The 21,750-nt window shown below is 41.1% G+C and overlaps 1 protein-coding gene across 2 annotated transcripts in view; it reads left to right on the top strand.

The window, feature by feature from the left end:
• Positions 1-21,750, top strand: part of MYO3B (myosin IIIB) — a 382,159-nt gene that overhangs the window by 214,405 nt on the left and 146,004 nt on the right. For both annotated transcript variants that reach the window (XM_088022122.1, XM_088022121.1), the window contains exons 23-24: positions 13,445-13,522; positions 16,032-16,237. In XM_088022122.1, coding sequence (XP_087878248.1) covers positions 13,445-13,522; positions 16,032-16,237 — 284 coding nt within the window. The remainder of the gene's footprint in view (positions 1-13,444; positions 13,523-16,031; positions 16,238-21,750) is intronic.

Genomic DNA, 21,750 nt, shown 5'->3' with positions numbered 1-21,750 from the left:
TGTCTTCAACTCAAAATAATACCTATGCCACTGTGGCATATTCTGGACCCCTTCATGTGATTCTCAGAAAGACCACTTAGGATACAGAATAATGACACTTGAAAGTAAAGTCTATCTAGAAGAGATAAAGCACTTTTCCTTGAGGCTGTCACCAACCTACAGAGGAGGATGACAGGGACCAAGTGGAGTCAGTAGGGAGGAAAGAAACCAAACCATTTCCTCTCATTCTTCTTTGCTCTCTGAAAAATGAGGGCTATGCTTGTCTGTGCAAAGGGAATGTTAGAAGGGTTAATAAATATTCCACTGTAAAATATTTTTTTAAATTTTTTAATGTTATGTTAATCACCATACATTACATCATTAGTTTGTGATGTAGTGTTCCATGATTCATTGTTTGTGCATAACACCCAGTGCTCCACGCAGAACGTGCCTTCTTTAATACCCATCACCAGGCTAACCCATCCCCCCATGCCCTCCCCTCTAGAACCCTCAGTTTGTTTTTCAGAGTCCATCGTCTCTCATGGTTCGTCTCCCCCTCCGATTTCCCCCCCTTCATTCTTCCCCTCCTGCTATCTCCTTCTTTTTTTTTTCTTAACATATATTGCATTATTTGTTTCAGAGGTACAGATCTGTGATTCAACAGTCTTGCACAATTCACAGTGCTCACCACAGCACATACCCTCCCCAATGTCTATCACCCAGCCACCCCATCCCTCCCACCCCCAACCACTCCAGCAACCCTCAGTTTGTTTCCTGAGATTAAGAATTCCTCATATCAGTGAGGTCATATGATACATGTCTTTCTCTGATTGACTTATTTCACTCAGCATAACACCCTCCAGTTCCATCCACGTCATTACAAATGGCAAGATCTCATTCCTTTTCATGGCTGCATAATATTCCATTGTGTATGTATACCACATTTTCTTTATCCAGTCATCTGTCAATGGGCATCTTGGCTCTTTCCACAGTTTGGCTATTGTGGACATTGCTGCTATAAACATTAGGGTGCACGTACCCCTTCGGATCCCTACATTTGTATCTTTGGGGTAAATACCCAGTAGTGCAATTGCTAGATCATATGGTAGCTCTATTTTCAGCTGTTTGAGGAACCTCCATACTGTTTTCCAGAGTGGTTGCACCAGCTTGCATTCCCACCAACAGTATAGGAGGGTTCCCCTTTCTCCACATCCCCGCCAACATCTGTCATTTCCTGATTTGTTAATTTTAGCCATTCTGACTGGTGTGAGGTCGTATCTCATTGAGGTTTTGATTTGGATATCCCTGATGCCGAGCGATGTTGAGCACTTTTTCATGTGTCTGTTGGCCATTTGGATGTCTTCTTTGGAAAAATGTCTGCTCATGTCTTCTGCCCATTTCTTCATTGGATTAGTTGTTCTTTGGGTGTTGAGTTTGGTAAGTTCTTTATAGATTTTGGATACTAGCCCTTTATCTGATATGTCATTTGCAAATATTTTCTCCCATTCTGTCGATTGTCTTTTGGTTTTGTGGACTGTTTCTTTTGCTGTACAAAAACTTTTTATCTTGATGAAATCCCAATAGTTCATTTTTTCCCTTGCTTCCCTTGCCTTTGGCGATGTTTCTAGGAAGAAGTTGCTGTGGCTGAGGTCGAAGACATTGCTGCCTGTGTTCTCCTTTAGGATTTTGATGGACTCCTGTCTCACATCTAGGTCTTTCAACCATTTGGAGTCTATTTTTGTGTGTAGTGTAAGGAAATGGTCCAGTTTCATTCTTCTGCATGTGGCTGTCCAATTTTCCCAACACCCTTTGTTGAAGAGACTGTCTTTTTTCCATTGGACATTCTTTCCTGTTTTGTCAAAGATGAGTTGACCATAGAGTTGAGGGTCCATTTCTGGGCTCTCTATTCTGTTCCATTGATCTATGTGTCTGTTTTTGTGCCAGTACCATACTGTCTTGATGATGACAGCTTTGTAATAGAGCTGGAAGTCCGGAATCGTGATGCCGCCGGCTTTGCTTTTCTTTTTCAACATTCCTCTGGCTATTCGGGGTCTCTTCTGGTTCCACACAAATTTTAGGATTATTTGTTCCATTTCTTTAAAAAAAGTGGATGGTATTTTGATGGGGATTGCATTCAATGTGTAGATTGCTCTAAGTAGCATTGACATCTTCACAATGTTTGTTCTTCCGATCCATGAGCATGGAACGTTTTTCCATTTCTTTGTGTCTTCCTCAATTTCTTTCATGAGTATTTTATAGTTTTCTGAGTACAGATCCTTTGCCTCTTTGGTTAGATTTATTCCTAGGTATCTTACGGTTTTGGGGGCAATTGTAAATGGGATCAACTCCTTAATTTCTCCCTCTTCTGTCTTGTTGTTGGTGTATAGGAATGCCACTGATTTCTGTGCACTGATTTTATATCCTGCTACTTTACTGAATTCCTGTATGAGTTCTAGCAGTTTTGGGGTGGAGTCTTTTGGATTTTCCACATACAGTATCATATCATCTGCAAAGAGTGAGAGTTTGACTTCCCCCTTGCCGATTTGGATGCCTTTGATTTCTTTTTGTTGTCTGATTGCTGTGGCTAGGACTTCTAATACTATGTTGAATAGCAGTGGTGAGAGTGGACATCCCTGCCACGTTCCTGACCTTAGGGGGAAAGCTCTCAGTTTTTCCCCATTGAGAATGATATTCGCTGTAGGTTTTCCATAGATGGCTTTTATGATATTGAGGTAGGTACTCTCTATCCCTATACTCTGAAGAGTTTTGATCAAGAAAGGATGCTGTACTTTGTCAAATGCTTTCTCTGCATCTATTGAGAGATCATATGATTCTTGTTCTTTCTTTTGTTAATGTATTGTATCACGTTGATTGATTTGCGGATGTTGAACCAACCTTGCAGCCCAGGGATAAATCCCACTTGGTCATGGTGAATAATCCTTTTAATGGACTGTTGGATCCTATTGGCTAGTATTTTGGTGAGAATTTTTGCATCCATGTTCATCAAGGATATTGGTCTGTAGTTCTCCTTTTTGGTGGGGTCTTTCTCTGGTTTGGGAATCAAGGTAATGGTGGCCTCATAAAACGAGTTTGGAAGTTTTCCTTCCATTTCTATTTTTTGGAACAATTTCAGGAGAATAGGTATTAATTCTTCTTTAAATGTTTGGTAGAATTCCCCTGGGAAGCCATCTGGCCCTGGGCTTTTGTTTGTCGGGAGATTTTTGATGACTGCTTCAATTTCCTTGGTTGTTATAGGTCTGTTCAGGTTTTCTATTTCTTCCTGGTTCAATTTTGGTAGTTGATACATCTCTAGGAATGAATCCATTTCTTCCAGGTTATCTAATATGCTGGCATAGAGTTGCTCATAATATATTCTTATAAGTGTTTGTATTTCTTTGGTGTTGGTTGTGATCTCTCCTCTTTCATTCATGATTTTGTTGATTTGGGTCATTTCTCTTTTCTTTTTGATAAGTCTGGCCAGGGGTTTATCAATCTTGTTAATTCTTTCAAAGAACCAACTCCTAGTTTCGTTGATCTGTTCTACTGTTCTTTTGGTTTCTAGTTCATTGATTTCTGCTCTGATCTTTATTATTTCTCTTCTCCTGCTGGGTTTAGGCTTTATTTGCTGTTTTTTCTCTAGCTCCCTTAGGTGTAGAGTTAGATTGTGTATTTGAGACCTTTCTTGTTTCTTGAGAAAGGCTTGTATTGCTATATACTTTCCTCTCAGGACTGCCTTTGCTGTATCCCAAAGATTTTGAACAGTTGTGTTTTCATTTTCATTGGTTTCCATGAATTTTTTAAATTCTTCTTTAATTTCCTGGTTGACCCATTCATTCTTTAGTAGGATGCTCTTTAGCCTCCATGTATTTGAGTTTTTTCTGACTTTCTACTTGTGATTGAGTTCTAGTTTCAAAGCATTGTGGTCTGAAAATATGCAGGGAATAATCCTAATCTTTTGGTACCGGTTGAGACCTGATTTGTGACCTAGGATGTGATCTATTCTGGAGAATGTTCCATGGGCACTAGAGAAGAATGTGTATTCCGTTGCTTTGGGATGGAATGTTCTGAATATGTCTGTGCAGTCCATTTGGTCCAGTGTGTCATTTAAAGTCTTTATTTCCTTGTTGTTCTTTTGCTTAGATGATCTGTCCATTTCAGTGAGGGGGGTGTTAAAGTCCCCCACTATTATTGTATTGTTGTCAGTGTGTTTCTTTGCTTTTGTTATTAATTGCCTTATATAATTGGCTGCTCCCATGTTAGGGGCATAGATATTTACAATTGTTAGATCTTCTTGTTGGATAGACCCTTTAAGTAGGATATAGTGTCCTTCCTCATCTCTTATTACAGTCTTTGTTTTAAAATCTAATTTGTCTGATGTAAGGATTGCCACCCCAGCTTTCTTTTGGTGTCCATTAGCATGGTAAATGGTTTTCCACCCCTTCACTTTCAATGTGGGGGTGTCTTTGGGTCTAAAACGAGTCTCTTGCAGACAGCATATCGATGGGTCTTGTTTTTTAATCCAATCTGATAGCCTGTGTCTTTTGATTGGGCCATTTAGCCCATTTACATTCAGGGTAACCATTGAAAGATATGAATTTAGTGCCACTGTATTGCCTGTAAAGTGACTGTTACTGTATATTGTCTGTATTCCTTTCTGGTCTGTGCTGCTTTTAGGCTCTCTCTTTGCTTAGAGGACCCCTTTCAAGATTTCTTGGAGGGCTGGTTTTGTGTTTGCAAATTCCTTTAGTTTTGGTTTGTCCTGGAAGATTTTTATGTCTCCTTCTATTTTCAATGACAGCCTAGCTGGATATAGTATTCTTGGCCGCATATTTTTCTTGTTTAGTGCTCTGAAGCTATCATGCCGGTCCTTTCTGGCCTGCCAGGTCTCTGTGGATAGGTCTGTTGCCAGTCTAATGTTTCTACCATTATAGGTTACAGATCTCTTCTCCCGAGCTGCTTTCAGGGTTTTCTCTTTGTCTCTGGGACTCGTAAGTTTTACTATTAGATGTCGGGGTGTTGACCTATTTTTATTGATTTTGAGAGGGGTTCTCTGTGCCTCCTGGATTTTGATGCCTGTTTCCTTCCCCACATTAGGGAAGTTCTCTGTTATAATTTACTCCAATATGCCCTCTGCCCCTCTCTCTCTTTCTTCTTCTTCTGGGATCCCAATTATTCTAATGTTGTTTCGTCTTATCGTATTGCTTATCTCTCGAATTCTGCCCTCGTGATCCAGTAGTTGTTGATCTCTCTTTTTCTCAGCCTCTTTATTTTCCATCATTTGGTCTTCTATATCGCTGATTCTCTCTTCTGCCTCATTTATCCTAGCAGTTAGTGCCCCCATTTTTTATTGCACCTCATTAATAGCCTTTTTGATTTCGACTTGGTTAGATTTTAGTTCTTTTAGTTCTCCAGAAAGGGTTTCTTTAATAACTTCCATGCTTTTTTCAAGCCCAGCTAGTATCTTTAAAGTCATGATTCTGAACTCTAGGGCCGACATCGCACTAATGTCTGTATTGAGTAGGTCCCTGGCAGAGGGTACTACCTCTTGTTCTTTTTGTTGAGGTGATTTTTTTCGTCTTGTCATTTTGTCCACAGGAGAATAGATGAATGAGAGAATAAAATGCTAACAGGTTAACAATGTCCCCAGAAAATATACTCTAATCAAATCAGAAAAGACCTGAAACCAGGGGAAAAGAAAGGGAAAGAAAGAAAAAAGGTAAAGATAAAAACAAACAAAAACAGAACAAAACAAAACAAAACAATATGATCACATATGATCAGGCTGGTGCATAGATCAGTGCCACACACTAGATTTTGGGTGTATTTTAGTCTGTTAGAAGAAAATGCCTCCTAAAATTTTAAAGAAAGAAAGACTTATATATGTATAAAATAAGGGTTGATATGATGAAGGGATGGAATATGACTGTAAAGGTGAAAATCATAAAAAATTTTAAAAAAGAATTGATAAGATGTTTGAAAAAAGAAAGAAGAGGATTAAAAAAAAGGAAAGAAAGAAAGAAAAAAAGGGGGGGGAGAAATGTGATCAGGCAGGAGACTAGAACAAAGTCATACACTAGAGATTTAGGGTATATTTTGATATGTTAGAAGAAACTATCTCAAAATTTTAAAGAGAGAACAACTTATATATATATCTGCCAAAAATAAGGGTAACTACTATGAAGGGATAGAATATGACTCTAAAAATGAAAAATAAAAAAAATTTTTTTAAAAAAGGGATTGATAAGATGTTGGTTGAAAAGGGAAAAAGAAAAATTCAAAAAAAAAAACAATTAGAAAAAATTAACTTTGAAAGACTAATGAATCATGGTAAAAAAAGCCATGAATTCTATGTGCAGTATTACCCTAGTGCTGGAGTTCTGCCTTCTCCTTGATCAGTAAACTTGGTCTTGGCTGGCTGTTTGTGCTGATCTTCTTGGGGAGGGGCCTGTTGCCGTTGTTCCCAAATGTCCTTGCCGGAGGTAGAATTGCCCCGCCCTTGCCTGTCCGGGCTAAGCAATCTGCTTGGGTTTGCTCTCAGGAGCTTTTGTTCCCTGCAAGCTTTCCGTACAGCTTTGAGGGACAACAGTGAAAATGGCGGCCTCCTAATCTCTGCCCCCGAAGAGCCCAGAACTCGGGTCCCCGCTCCTCAGTGCGCCCCCAGAGAAAAGCAGTCAGTCACTCCTGTCTCCCCCATCTCCGGCCGCACTCCGTGCTCAACCGGCCTGTGACCAAGCATTTCTATCTCTGGCACCCGACCCCTTGTGGAGTCTCCAAACCCAGCAGATCCCTGCGGTGCGCTCCCGCGCGGCTCCTCCCCGGATCTGCTGCTTGTTGGGTCCCTGCTGGAGGAGCAGTGGCCCGACTGTGTCGCCGATCACAGTTTATGGCAACCCCGAGCTGAGAGCCCGTGCCTCAGCTCCGTCTCTGCAGCCGGCTTCCCCACTCTGATACCTGGGAGCTCTGCTGCACTCAGGCACCCCCAGTCTTTCTATGACCCCAAGGGTCCTGAGACCACACTGTCCTGCAGGGGTTCCACCCCCATCTTAGCCACTGGAGCGACATCCCTCAGCGGAGCCGACTTCTAAAAGTTCCGATTTTGTGCTCCGCGGCTCTATCACTTGCCAGAAGCAGCCGACGGAGGCCCTCTCCCCCGCCGTCTATCCTCCCGAATATGGCCTCAGATTCACTTCTCTGCACGTCCTACCTTCCAGAAAGCGGTCACTTTTCTGTTCAGATTGTTGTTGCTATTCTTTTCTTCGATCTCCTGTTGAGTTTGTAGGTGTTCAGAATGGTTTGATCCCTATCCAGCTGAATTCCTGGGACCAGAGGAAATCCAGGTCTCCTACTCCTCCGCCATCTTGCTCCGCCCCCCTCCACTGTAAAATATTTTTAACTGTTATATCCTTCCAGCTTATGTTTGGCAAGGATCTCAAGGATTGATTGGCTGGTTAATGTTCATTGTATATACTAACGCCAAAATCCAATTATCTAAAAGGTGATGGAGTAATAAAATAAATAGATCACATCTCTGAATTTTCATATTTTTATTTAAATTGACTATTATTTAATAAAGAATAATAAATTCAGCCACATGGAATACTGTTGAATATTATCTCAGAATTGATACAAACATATATATGTATACTTAACTTTCTTTGAGAATGAAAGACTTACCTACATGTAATAGGGACTCAGATAATTTTTGTTAACAATAATTTTTATACCCACGTTGCTATTATAACTACATGTATTACTCTACTTTTCAGTCTTGTGAGTTTGTGGCAAGATATTAGGACTATATAACGTGGATTATATGGGCCCCTAGAAGAGATTTACATTGGAGTTTCATTGGTTCTAAGAGCCTCTTGATATTATTACATGTAAAATTTTGTAAATCCAGTTGATTCTTATTCTTCATGAAATTATGTTCTATAAAGTTGCTGTGAACACTCAATCAGCAAATACTGAAGCATTGTCCTAGGGAAAATACGTGGTTAGGTTCCTGGTAGCTTCTGCTCACAACGTTGTTGTCAACCAGTTAGTACATAATCTTGTTTCATGTGTGTTTCTATTTAAAGGCACATCATTTAATATATATTTCTTATAAATAATTATATGCAGTATTTCTTTGTATCAAATAATATTTTATTTTTTAAAAGATTTATTAGAGAGAGAGAGAGAACTAGAGCAAGAGCAAATGCGAGCGGGGTGGGGGCAGAGGGAGAGGGAGAAAATCTCAAGCAGATTCCCCTCTGAGCATGGAGCCCAATGCAGGTCTCGATCTCAGGACCTGAGATCATGGCCTGAGCCAAAACCAAGAGTTGGACGCTTAACCGACTCAGTCACCCAGGAGCCCCTAAAATAATATTTTAATTACAGTATTGTGTCATTGAATTCAGGGGCAACAGCACTATAACTCACGCCTGAATGAAGCTTATCTAATGCACATATGTTCTCCAAGAGGTATTTAATAGCCTTCTTACACTTAGGAACACTAGACAGTACTCCAGCACTATGCTTAGGGGCTATTATAAACTGAAATCACTAGCCAAAAGTACAAAAACACAAAACACATGGCACTTCAATAAGCCTGGAAAAGGACACTTGCGTATAGCATGAGAGCTAAAACAGGAAGGCAGAGCATCACCTTGTTCAACCTGAGCTGGAAACACGTACATCAGGTGATCAAAGTTTTCACCACTCTGTATGTCTGTGAATAATCATGAAAGCATGGTAGGCACTGATTTGGGGGTTAAAAATGAATTTTAAAAAGTAGGCACATTCACAAATATATAATCCACAAAGAATGAGGATCAGCTGTATTTGTTTTTTTGGAGTCATTGGCTCCCACTAGACTCTGAAAGGGATCATGACACAAAAAGATTAAAGACTCCTGTGTAATATTCTCTATCAGCCCCCATTACCGTCTTTTCCTCAATTTGATTTTGTGGCTATTGGATTCTGCCAGGACCCTGTTCCCCTGCCTTCCACACCCAGAATGTCAGCACAGTGTTACCTCTCTCTACACTGCCTCCTGTTGTTCAGACCTTGCGTATGTGACAAATGTGCCCTCTAGTATGTGGCATATATTTACATCATTACCATAATAATGTGTATCAGTGAGATGAAAATGACTCGTGATTTGTTTTCATTTGGAGGAAAGATGAGTTGAAAGTTGTAGTTAAGGCACTAGAAAATAAGCGTCACAACAACAATAAAAAAGCAGTTTTTCTCTGCCTTATCCAAGGTCAAATAACACAGGTGGTCTGTTAGAAAGCAGGCTTCCAACACATTCTGCACCACCACACTATGACACATGGATGGTGTCAAGCCAGTCTTGCTTTTCCATTGAGGGCTGCGGAGGCTTTGAGAGGAGTGACGCTGTAGGGCTTTTTTCCTTAAGGGGTGGATGGATCACTTGATAGCAGTAAAAATTCTTGACTAAAGATGTTGTCAGGAAGATGAATATAAGCACCTCTGAGGTTTCAGGATGCAAATAGTGGGCACTTACTGAGACCAGGAAAAAAATCTTTCAGTTTTTCATTTATTGCTGAAATCTAGATGGTTTATGAGACTTCTTGGAATCTATGTCTTTATCATAGAGTAAATTTTGTTGACAGATGAGGCAAGTCTTTTTAATAATGCCATGCTTTCAGACCCATATTATAAGTTATATCAAATCACATAGAAAGGCAGTATATAATGTTTAAGAGGCATACGCAAACAATGAATGATGGAACACTACATCAAAAACTAATGGTGTAATGTATGGTGATTAACATACATAATAAAATTTTTAAAAAAAGTAAGGTTTTGGAATCACACAGAACTGGGTTCAGAGGTGGGCATGGCCAATTACTAGCTGCAAGACTCTGGAAAATTTCCCTAAAATCTCTGAGCCTTAACCTCCTTATATGTACAGTAGGAATAATAATAATACTTACCTCATAGGGTCATTTTGAGACCTTACTGGCATACTATAGGCAAAATGGTTATTACAATGATTTTTACTGGGGAACAGTAGATGTTTTATTATTCATGTTTTGATAACCATCTAAAACTCCATGTGTGGAGGCCATGCATATACTGAAGCTTGCTCATTTCCTGTGGACTTGGAGTCTCTATTACAATTTGTAAAGCTTACTCAGGACTACTTTGAACACTAACCAGCGCCTCTCACAGGAATTGGGCAGGACATTTGTCACGTGAGCAGAAAGCAGGCTTGCTCAGCTCTAGCTGACTTATATCATTGTATAAATTGGCATTGGAGGAGAAAGGATACTGGGTTAGACAGACAATGGTTTGATCCAGAATATTGGTTCTACTGATCATTTTGAAATTGGTTTCATTGGAAGTATTTTCTCTGCCAATAAGTAAAAGATCTCCTTGCTGTGTTGCATGGGTGCTAGTACTTGCCATCTGCCATTGAAGAAAACCCTGCATCTTTGACATTCATCACGAACGGATACACTTCTTGCATGTGTACAAAGCAGTTGCTTTTACTAACCAGTTTTCCTAATAAGGAAGACAGAGATTTTGAGAAGCTGAATAACAAGTCCAAGTCCACACAGGTAGTAAGTGGAGGAGCTAGGATTTGAACCAGGAATGCCCAGTTCCAAAACTCTGTGTTCTATAGCATATATCCTCTAAGCCCAGGAAAGCTTTTCTAGTGTCTTTTCCCCCATCTGAGGTAAAAGCTTTTAAGATCCTCTGGGGAAGACTGTTTCTTGTGAATTTCCCATCTTTGAGAAGAACTATATGCTAGATGGTATCCCTAATGGAATTTACCTTCTGGATTCTTTCTGAAAGATTTTTTTTTTTTTTTAATTAAATGAAGCTACTTTTGGGCGCCTGGGTGGCTCAGTTGGTTAAGCAACTGCCTTCGGCTCAGGTCGTGATCCTGGAGTCACTGGATTGAGTCCCGCATCGGGCTCCCTGCTCAGCAGGGAGTCTGCTTCTCCCTCTGACCCTCCCCCCTCTCATGTGCTCTCTCTCTCATTCTCTCTCTCTCAAATAAATAAATAAAATCTTTAAAAAAAATGAAGCTACTTTTAACTAAATTAGCTCAAGATAACAAACTTTTAGGTCAGACAACAACCTTCACTTCTGTTTTGGTTTGGATTTTTTTGGAGTTCCTTAGAGTTCCTGGTAGACCTGGTGCAGACAGAGGTGAGGTTTGTGCCTAGTCTCCTAGTTTGAAGGACCAAGAGACTCTACTTCTGCTATGTCCCTTGTCCAAAATTCCCTCTTTCACATCCACTCCTTGTGACTATATAAGAAATCCTTGACCAAAACAAGACCTTTCAATTCTTAAATTAGAAAATACCTCAATAGCATGTTGTTTGTTCTTTAAAATGCAGTACTAAATATATAGGTAATAAACTGTGGACGAGCATTAGCACTTCCAGGCTGTATGTAATACCAGATAGGTTTTTACTTCCTTCCCAAGAGTTATTCTGTATGTGAGTAGAAGGACAGAACTTGGTTATGGTGGGTGGTTAGATAGGGGAGCCCATCAGCTTTATAACTTTTGGAGTGCAAATTAGTGCTTCATTCTTAATTTTTCCAGTTTGCTGCAGAGGACAAGTAGTGATTTTGAAAACAGTACTTATTGTACCTTTTAAATTATGTCTCAGCACAGTATCTATCAAGGGTTTTCTGATCACTAAACTGTTAAATTCTCAAATGCCAAGGGCCCATTCTATGTTCTGAGGGAATCTAACAGGTAAATCCTCCTAATAGAGAAATACAGATGAGTTTTTAAGCTGCCCTTTTATTGTGCCCTAGAGCCTGAAGGGCTGACACTCACTGACTAGTTGGAATAAAAAGGGAGGGAAATGAGGGAGGAAAAGTAAAGTTCAAAGTAAGACAGGGTTCTTCAGGGAGGATCTCTGAATAAAAGGAAGTGGTGGAGAAATTTCCAAGTTTAGAATGTGTGTGTGTGTGTGTATATAAAGGTCAAGTTGAGGGGAAAGAAAGTAAGGAGAAAAAAAGTTCAGGAAAACTTAGAATTTACAATTTGGCGGAAGGCAGACCCTAGCCAAGATCCTCTTTCCTTCAGTCCTCATTTGCTGGCCCCAAACCTCACCAGCTCTGAGTACCATCCTCCAAACAGCCTTGGGATGGGCGAAGAGGACTTTCAGTGGGTCCTGGCAGATGCCCGGGGAGAGAGTGCAAGACAGTCTCTGCAGGTGGGGCGGGTGGTAGTGTCTGTTTTTCCCTTTTCTATATTAGAACAGCCTTCCTGCTCAACACCAAGCTTTCATTTCCTCCTTTCTCGTTAAAAAAAATTAAAAAGTCAAACCTAGAGGCAGTTGTACCATAGCTTCAGCTGCATGTAAATGAACTGATGGCTTTGGGAATGCATCCAACATGCAGCCTAGAAAAGGAAGCTGCACTGCCCCCAGACATCGCTTCACGCAGAGATAGCCTCATGTTCCCGCTCACTATTTGGGTTGCTTCTCTAATTTTTGAAAACTTAGCTCCCCATTTATTCCCTTTCTTGAACAAAGCTGTATTCTTTAAGCCAGTTGAAGCGTTTCCTTCCATTTTGCACAGTCTCCTAAATACCCCTTGAGGGAGGCTTCATTATTTACCCCCACCCTTGTGCCCTCCCCCCTTGTAGCACCCACTTTGCACTTTTACTGAACAAGGCTGCAGACATCCTCACCCCATGGGGAGGTGGCCGCCTGGACAGCAGTCCACCAAGCAGAACACACTTGCTGACAGCGGCATCTTCCAGTTCAAACATTCCTGCTTCATCCCCTTGCCACCTGTTCCGAGCAGATGGGAGGCTGCCACGGCAGAGGCTGGTGCTAAAATGTGTCTCACGCACTTTGCGAACCAAATAGCTTGTATGTGCAGGAGCAGTGTTTTTATTGTTGAGGTACAGTAACAAAACAGGCTGTTTCCTACGATTGTTTTCATTCATAAATTTCTTCCAGTCAGCCTAGGTAGTTGGGATAGATGATTGGGAACAGGTGTATCTCAAGCTCTGCTCTACAGTGAGCATGTGGGAACTGTGGGATGTGGGAGGGTGGCAGGAGGTGACTGGAGCTCATCTAATTCCCTGTGGTCCAACCTGGGCTTTGAGCCCATGTCTTTATAATCACCCAGCCTCATGGGTTGTTGCCCACTTTTCTTTTAAGAAATGGTTTGGTCTCGTGCGACCTTATTGGAGAACTTAACAGGGGCCCATTAGAACATCAAGAAATACAGAAATAATAGTGATGGGTATTTATACCGAGACCATATGGTACTTTGCAGAGGGTGGTCCATTCTCAAGTGGGTAGAACAGTGCAAATTCTCTTTTTCTTTTATATGTCTTAAAACTTCTCCCACAGTATTCACTATCATGTTTTAAACATCAAGGTCCCTCAGGTATTTAACCAAAAAGCCTTTCAGATTTTGGAAAAGCCAGAAAATGTCTATATCCTTAAATTACTTCCCTCTATCTCTGCTTTAGGTGGACACTCTGGAGGTGATACGACATCCAGAAGAAACCACCAACATGAAGAGGCAGACCATGGCTTCTTATTTCCGGGTACAGAGTCTTTTTGATCTATATTCTGCCTCTTTCCAAAAAGGACTCCCAACCTTTCCCATGAGAGGCCCAGATATGATGGAATCACTGAAATAAGAGCAAAGCACAAGAGTCAGTTAAGAAAGGTGGGAGTGTGGGGAGAGAAAAATTATAGTGGTGAACCTACCTCTAAGTATAATGTTCTCTGATTTCAGAAAGATCAGATGAAATTCCATGCATCTACAGAGGGGGCCCTCTTAGCATTTGAACTGCTCCTTGACCTTAAAGCTACTGGAACCAGCCGCTTTTCCAGCATATTTACTGAGAAATAAAATAGTTAATAAAATTCCAGAAGGTGGCTTATCAAGTTCAGATTCCAAGGGAATCTTAGTTTTAACTTTATTTTCCTAGATCAAATTGACCCATTGCCAGACCCAGTTATTTCCCATCTCTGCTGCCCCAGTTCTTGATATTTCATCTAGTAAAATGACTCCTTTGAGCAAAAACGTTGTACCTGGAAGGGCTCTGTTAAATGCACATTATATAGGAAAGATAAGATGCAGACACCTTTTACCTATTTGCACAAATTTGTTTATCTTCAAATTATAAAGCACTAGGGTTGGAAGCCCCTTAGAGATCATGTACCCCTGGGAGCTAAGGTCTAGGCAGCTTTGTGGTGGAGATGCTAAAAGGCCAAAGATGGAATTACTGATCTCAGGTTGTAGGTGGAGTTGCAATAGGAAGGGCTCAGCAGGGATGGGAGGTCAAGTGGTCATGAGCTAGAGTTGCTGAGGCAGGCTGAAGGACAGGACCTTGGAGCCAGCACCATGGGTGGAAGGCTCCATGGAAAGCTAGCAGGTTCAAGAAGGATCCAAAGCCAAGAAATCTGACCTAGTCAGCTGTACTTCAGAAGTAGACTAAAATTGGGCTCAGAGGGTGTGAACTGGGCCCAGAGGCCTTTGAGTCCAGCACTCCATCCTTGTGGTGATTCTTGCTACAACTTCTCTAACAGGTGAATATTCAACTCCTGCTTCATCACTCTCATGGTTGGACATTTCTAATTGCCATTTATTTCTTATCTTGAGAACTACCCTGGTCCTGTCTCCTTTAGTGGCTGTATCCTCCTAGTGTCGTAGGGTGTGTGTGTGTGTGTGTGTGTGTGTGTGTCCCCATCCCGTGGGATTTGGAGGCTCTGAACAACCCTGTGAGATCATCTTCAGGATCCTAGAGTCCCTCTCTCAGAAGAAGCCATCTTTGCCTTATGATTTTTCAGAAATATACCCATGACAGTCAGTTTGGTGTTCCCCAAATGTTAATTCTGGGAAACAATATAGCAGCAAGCTAGGTAATACCATTTTCAATCACTAGGAGGTGTGATTATGAAATAATGGGACTGATTTCCTGTGTGGCTTGTAATTGCCCCTGAAGGTGTGTCCACAGAGAAGTCCCAAAGGTGGACACCCCTGAGGAGCAACTGAGGCTGTCTGCACACAAGCATTGCTCTGCTTTTCCCTGTGCCCTCTTTCGGGGAGAGCTCCCTGCCAGCCACTTGACGGATGTTAGTTGATCTTCATGATAGTCTCCTTTTCTCCAGTTTTCTTGTGTTCTCTGCCTTTTTCTCTCTGTTTCTTGTTTCTCTTCTGCTTCATTACCAGTGATATCGGTAGGATTTGCTTAGACTTTCTGATGGTTCTTAGGCTGAAGAAGCAACTGGCCCCTTTCCTAAAAGCTAGACCTTTTAAATTACAGGTACGGTTTATAGAGTACTGTGTTAGAATACCACACAAGCTGGTTCTGGCAATGGAGTTCAGGGTGATCCAAGCATGTTCTTCGACAGCTAAGTTTCTGCCTCATAGGGATATTGCTCGGCACTCGGTGATATTTATTTTTTAAAGATTCATCTATTTGATTTCTTTATTTTTTAAATATTTATTTGAGAGAGAGAGCATGAGCTGGGGGGAGGGACGGAAGAAGAGGGAGAGGGAGTATCTCAAGCAGACTCCCTGCTGAGTGAGCAGCCTGCTGTAGGGCTCAATCCTACCACGCTGAGATCATGACCTGAGCCGAAATCAAGAGTTGGATGTTTAACTGAATGAGCCACCTAAATGCCCCTCATCTGTTCATTTTGAGAGAGAGAGAGAGAGAGTGCAAGTAGGAGGGAGGGTCAGAAGAAGAGAATCTCAAGCAGACACCTGGCTGAGCAGGGAGCCTGACGCAGGGCTCAATCCCACAACCCTGACATCATGACCTGAGGGGAAATCAAGAGCCAAACGCTCAACCAGCTAAGCCACCCAGGTGCCCTGGCACTAGGTGATGTTTAAAAAGTGGTTTTTAATCCACAGGCAGCTATAAGTACTCATCAGAAGCTATATTATCACCCCCAATTGCTGGTTTCTTTTTTGGCCTTATAAAGGTCTGTGAGTTGTTTACGAGCCAACAAACTGCTCTAAAGGTCCCTGTGGGCCTATGTTGTAATTATCCCTTATGTTTGTGGTAACCTCATTTCATGTATATTTTTTTCCCCTGGTAGTATTCTCTGATGGATCTGCTCTCCAAAATGGTGGTCGGACAGCCCCACTTTGTGCGCTGCATTAAACCCAATGATGACCGAGAGGCCCTGAAGTTCTCCCGAGAGAGTGTGCTGGCCCAGCTCCGCTCCACAGGGATCCTGGAGACAGTCAGCATCCGCAGGCAGGGGTATTCCCACCGCATCCTCTTTGAAGAGTTTGTGAAAAGGTCAGGCCAGAATCTTGGGAAATACATTATGTTAAATATAGTTGTCCTGTGGCTCTCCCTGTGCCCTGGGACTGCTCCTCCTGCTTGTTTGCCTCCTAACATTTAATTGGCTAGTTACCAGCTACCATTTACTTGCTTAAATGTTGCATTTTTATTGTGCTCCAACTAAATTGCAGTGCTCTGAAGGACAGAGTAAGCACCCTTCTGATCACTTTTAAAAAATAAAAACGTCCATAGATATGTAAGTTACATATATCCTTAGATTTCAGAGCCTGCAGATACTTAATTGGTATGATCAAAGTGTTCCTCCATAAGTGGGTCAAGATTCCAGTGGATGTGAATACACCCAGGTACCCAAATCCTCTCTCAGGCTAAAACAATGGCATGATGTAATAGGATAGCTAACATTTACATAGCACCTAGAATGTCCTAGATGTATAATCTCATTTGATCCACAGAACAACCCTGTAAGGTAGGCTGAATTATTATTCCCATTTTACAGATGAAGAAATTGAGGCACAGAAAGAAACATAAGTGACTTTCCCAAGGTCCCATGCTAGTAAGTGGTAGAGCAGAAATTTGAACCCACGCGGTCTTCAGCATCCACACTTTTAATTTCCTCTGTCCGTGGAATTCAATGTTTATTGAAATAAATTGTTTTAGAGCTTTTTAGACCCAGAAGTTGACTTTATCTAGGAGTGAAAACCTATTCTTTTCTTTTTTTTTTTTAAAGATTTTATTTATTTATTCATGAGAGACAGAGAGAGAGAGAGAGAGAGAGGCAGAGGGAGAAGCAGGCTCCCAAGGAGAAGGGAGCCCGATGCGGGACTCGATCCCAGGACCCTGGGATCATGACCTGAGCCGAAGGCAGACGCTTAACCATCTGAGCCACCCAGGCGCCCAAACCTATTCTTTTCTATACAATGGCCAGAGGGATGCATTGTGTATCATGTGATTACGGGTAGAATTTTTACAAAACTTTGTAAAATGTGAGGAAATAACAAATAGTTATTTTATTTGTTAACAATAACAAAAAGCCACCTGTGAGATACACTGCTATCTGAGGACATCCAGAGAAGAAAATTAAAACCTATTATAAAATCTGCACCCCATCAGCCATCTTTAGTTTCTTTTTACCTCCTTTCTGAAACTTATGCACAAGGTCATTTTTCCAACTTTTTCTCCAGGAAGAATGGATTCCAATATGGTATCCTGCTTCATCGAGTCTTCCAATGCCATTACATTCTATGGAGAAGAAAGGGCAAAGAAATTTCCTTACAGTGAGAGTTTTTAAATTAAAAAATAACTAAATGGCTTTAAAAAAAAAGAAGTGTCTTTGAGCTCCTTTTTCCCCTTAAATTTGGAGGTGGAACAAGAAAAACTATTTTAGCACATGAATGCGACTCGTCAAGTATTTTTAGCCACTAAGTGTGGAATACATAAAAATATTTAAGAAAACAGGTCAAATGCTAAACAGATTGACACTTCTTTGTTTGTAATCAGAAAGCCATTAGGCAAATATGAACAAGAATTTCAAAATGTCAGTAAATCCAAAGGTATCAAAGATTTCTGAGCCAGCAAGTTAATTGGTATTTTGATCCTTTTGAGCAATTTAACAACAAAATAGATGAGTTAGCAGTTTTCTTCCTTGATGTTATTCAACAAATAGGTGCGCCTCTTATCTTCCTGTTTGGGAGTGCTGTTTTGTAAACTCTTAGCGGAAATATGCAGACAGAACAATTAAAGGCAGGAAACAGAGTCATTCATGGTTTATCGGGTAGAGGTAAATAAAAGATAAAAACTTGTTTTATGTTACTCTTTACCTTTTTGTATTTTCTGGCATTTGGGACTGAATCCTGAAAGACAGCGTTTGGGGGATTATGTTATCGGGTTCCAGAATGGGGAAATATTTCCCCAAGTCACCCAAATCTGCCACTTGGCCAAACCTAAAATACCTCCTCACCCCATCATCTTTGAATTTTTTGGCAAAATGACTTGGAAGTGCCCTTCCTATTTTCCATTCATGAAGCCTTGGGGGAGAGAGGCTGTTCCTAACACCTTCTCATCCATGGGGCCATGTGGGTTGGAAGTATTTATCTATTCTCACATAGGCATGGAAGAAGTCACCTGGCAGTGACTTCAGCTGAAGCCTCCTGAAGTCATACTGTTGAGGGACATCACAGAAAACAATTGAATATTCATGGGCTTCATGGTCACTGGGCTCTGAAGCATGGTGGGCAGAAAGTCGCTACTGGGGCAAACACCGGACAGCACGTGTTGGGATGTGTTCTGGCAAATGTCTGTAAAATAGGACTGCACATTCAGTTCAAAGTCTTATCATTTGTTTATTAAACTATTGCAGTAAACAGTGCTATTCAGTAATGAGATCAGGGTTCTAATCTACTTTAGGATATAGTATTTGGCAAGTTACTTGACATTTCCTTATCTGCATGAGAAGGCAGGATTACACAGAACCCACATCCTGAAGATTTTCAGGGATTGCATGCAGATTCGTTGGCCTTATTTGGCTTCTGAGTCTTCCAGAAAGGCCCACTTCCCACAGTCAAGCTCACAGGAGGGAGAACTATATCTCCCAGGACGCATTTCATAACAGTTGTTAAATCAATATCTGTTAAACAGAATAACATTTACTCCCCTGACTCAGGACATCAGTTTTGTACCCCATGATGAAGGGAATTTCCACCTTAGAAAGATTACTTGTCTTTCATGTGGGATTTTGTATACTGTAGTCCCAGGACTATTTGAGATCTCCCTACTGTACATAACACCTTAAATTTTCTTTAAGATCTTCCCTTTCAGTAGTTTACTATTTCTCATTATTCTCTTCCTGTGTTTTCCCTTTGTAATTAAAATGAAATCACTGAAGTATTGTAAACTTGTTGAATTCCCTGGCAGTGACAGAAAAAATGTACAATTAATACACAGAAGAGTTTGAGTCTAAATGTGTGATTTAATGGAATAGATACTAGTTTTTCATAATCATTGAGGGTGGGGGTGATCCTCTCAGCAGCTGCAGAAACAAACACACATTATTTCCAACAAACCATGCTGTTATGCAAAGTATATTTTATTTGGAGCTTCTTTCAGAACTAAGCACACAATTATTTTATTTGACTTTTGGGAACACCCAGTATGACCACCTTTCCTATTAGACTTGACTCAATTAATTTTAGCTATTTCTGAAAATTAACACATGTACATGACAAAAATTTACCAACTTTGAGGCTTTTATTTATTTATTTTTTAGGATTTTATTATTTGAAAGAGGGCACATCCACGTGTGCAAGAGAGAGGGAGCAAGCACAGAGGGAGAGGGAGAAGTAGACTCAGAGAGCCTGATACGGGGCTTGATCCCAGGACCTGGGATCATGACCTGAGCTGAAGGCAGACGCTTAACCGACTGAGCCACACAGGTGCCCAACTTTGAGGCTTTTAAATGGAAGTCCAGATATAGATTCTAAAAATAAGTCCTTGAAATGTCTGTGGCAAAGAGCGCGTACAACATCCCAAGGAGTTGGGGAATGAGTGATCTTTAAAAGGAACCACACTTATTAGGACTTTTGTATTGGTTCTGGTGTGACCTTTTTGTTAATGAGTTACCTGATTTTATACCACCTTCCAAGGAGTAGCAGAATCTCTAGCAGCTATAGAGAAGCCTTGTGAATGCCAAGGATTATGGACACAATTGTTGCTTCTGAACATTTGTGAAGAATCACAGTGCCCTGGTGAGAACTGTCTCATAAAAAGTCATTTATATACCTCTGCCTTTATGAATGTCTCCATATATCTGCTATGTCTCCATATGCCTGGCACAGAGTAGGTACTCAAAAAATGTGGAACAAATAATTCTAAACCCAATGATGCGGAAGGCAAGAATGTGCCTCCTCTGTGTTCTCAGCACCTTGTATGGAACTTGCCATGTAGCTAGGTTCTCATTACACGTTTTCTCTTGATAACAGGGAGGATATATTCATGGCTAGGAGCTAAGAAGCCCTGTAGGTGAGTGGCTAATGAGACATGTATATCTACCTCTTGGTTTCATCCAGGGACCACTCTGGAAAAACCCTGAAGGAGTACAAAATTAAGGGTCAAAGTCCCCAAATATGAAAGACTTGAAAATCAAGGTCAACTTAAAAAATGTCTGGATGTCTAGACTCACTCTAGACCCTCCCCTGGCAAGAATATCTGGGTCTCAAAGGATTGCTCTAAAATCCAAGAAAGTCAATTCGTCAACTCTGGAGATGCCCTCAGTGAGGAGTTTTGTGTGTCTTTCCCCTTAGAGTATAAATAAATAAAAATGGTAAAGAAAAAAAAATGATAAGAATAAAGTACCTTTGTTGAGGGGATGAATTACAAGAGAACATATGACACAGAACATCCTAAACATTTATTCTTTCCTTTTGATTACTCCCTGCTGTACTTTTCAGAATACTAATGGTAATCTCTCAACTGAATTTTTGCCTAGCCTCCAAATGTGTCTTTCCAACTCCAGTTACTCTAGTTTACTAGACATTCCTTACACTGCCACTAGTTATGTTTCCAAAAATATAATCATGTCTTTCTTGTGAATAAAATTCTGTGCCCACTCCTCATTGCTTACAGGATAACGTCCAAAGCCTTTAGCTCGGTAGGTAAGGCTTTCTGTAACAAGCACCAGCCAGCCATTCTCATTTTTTCCCCACCATTCTCTCTCCCATACCTTAGGCTGTTGTCAGTCTGACCTTGGACCCTCCAGGCCCATGCACAAGGTTGGCCTTCACACCTCCTCTTTTCTCCGGTGGAAAGTCTCTACTTGGCCCCTCCCCCCCACCTCCCAATCTCTAGCCCAGTAGCCTTCCCTCTGAAGCCTGCCTGAGCTCCGCAGAGTTGCCTGGTAGTTGCTCCATCCTCTGTCCCATATCTCCTAGAACATATGCTTTTATTTTTAACCAAACATGTCCGTCTATCCCATTAGACTGTAAACTTCTGTGGGGATGGGGTGGACCTCGCTCATTTTTTTACTTCTAGCATCTTGCCTGGTATTTTGCATGTTCCATGATGTATGTTTAGTGTTTCCCAAATGAGGTAATGTGTATCAGTCAGGAATGCATTTGACTGTGAATAACGAACATATTTAGTGCTTGAACCAGGGTTTCTCGATCTCAGCACTGCTGACATTTTGAACCGGATAAGTCTTTGTTGGGGAAGACTGTATCTGTGCCTAGTAGAATGTATAATGTATAATAGCATCCCTGGCTCCTACCTATTAAGATGCCAGTAACCTCCTGACCACCCCCAAGTCGTGACAATAAAAAAATGTCTCCAGATATTGCCAAATGTCCCCTGGCGACCAAATATCCCAAATTGAAAACGAGTGGCAAATAGGTTTGTTTGTTTCTCAAAAAAGAAATTAAGAGGTAAGCTACTTTTAATATTAGTTCAGGGGCACCTGGGTGGCTCAGTTGGTTAAGCGACTGCCTCCAGCTCAGGTCATGATCCTGGAGTCCCGGGAT

Source organism: Eumetopias jubatus, unplaced genomic scaffold (assembly GCF_037043125.1).
Source record: "Eumetopias jubatus isolate StellerSeaLion01/CBP00866 unplaced genomic scaffold, mEumJub1_p1.0 scaffold_3, whole genome shotgun sequence".
NCBI lineage: Eukaryota > Metazoa > Chordata > Mammalia > Carnivora > Otariidae > Eumetopias > Eumetopias jubatus.
Note: the sequence above shows the minus strand (reverse complement) of the source record. Positions and strands in the feature narration are given on the sequence as shown.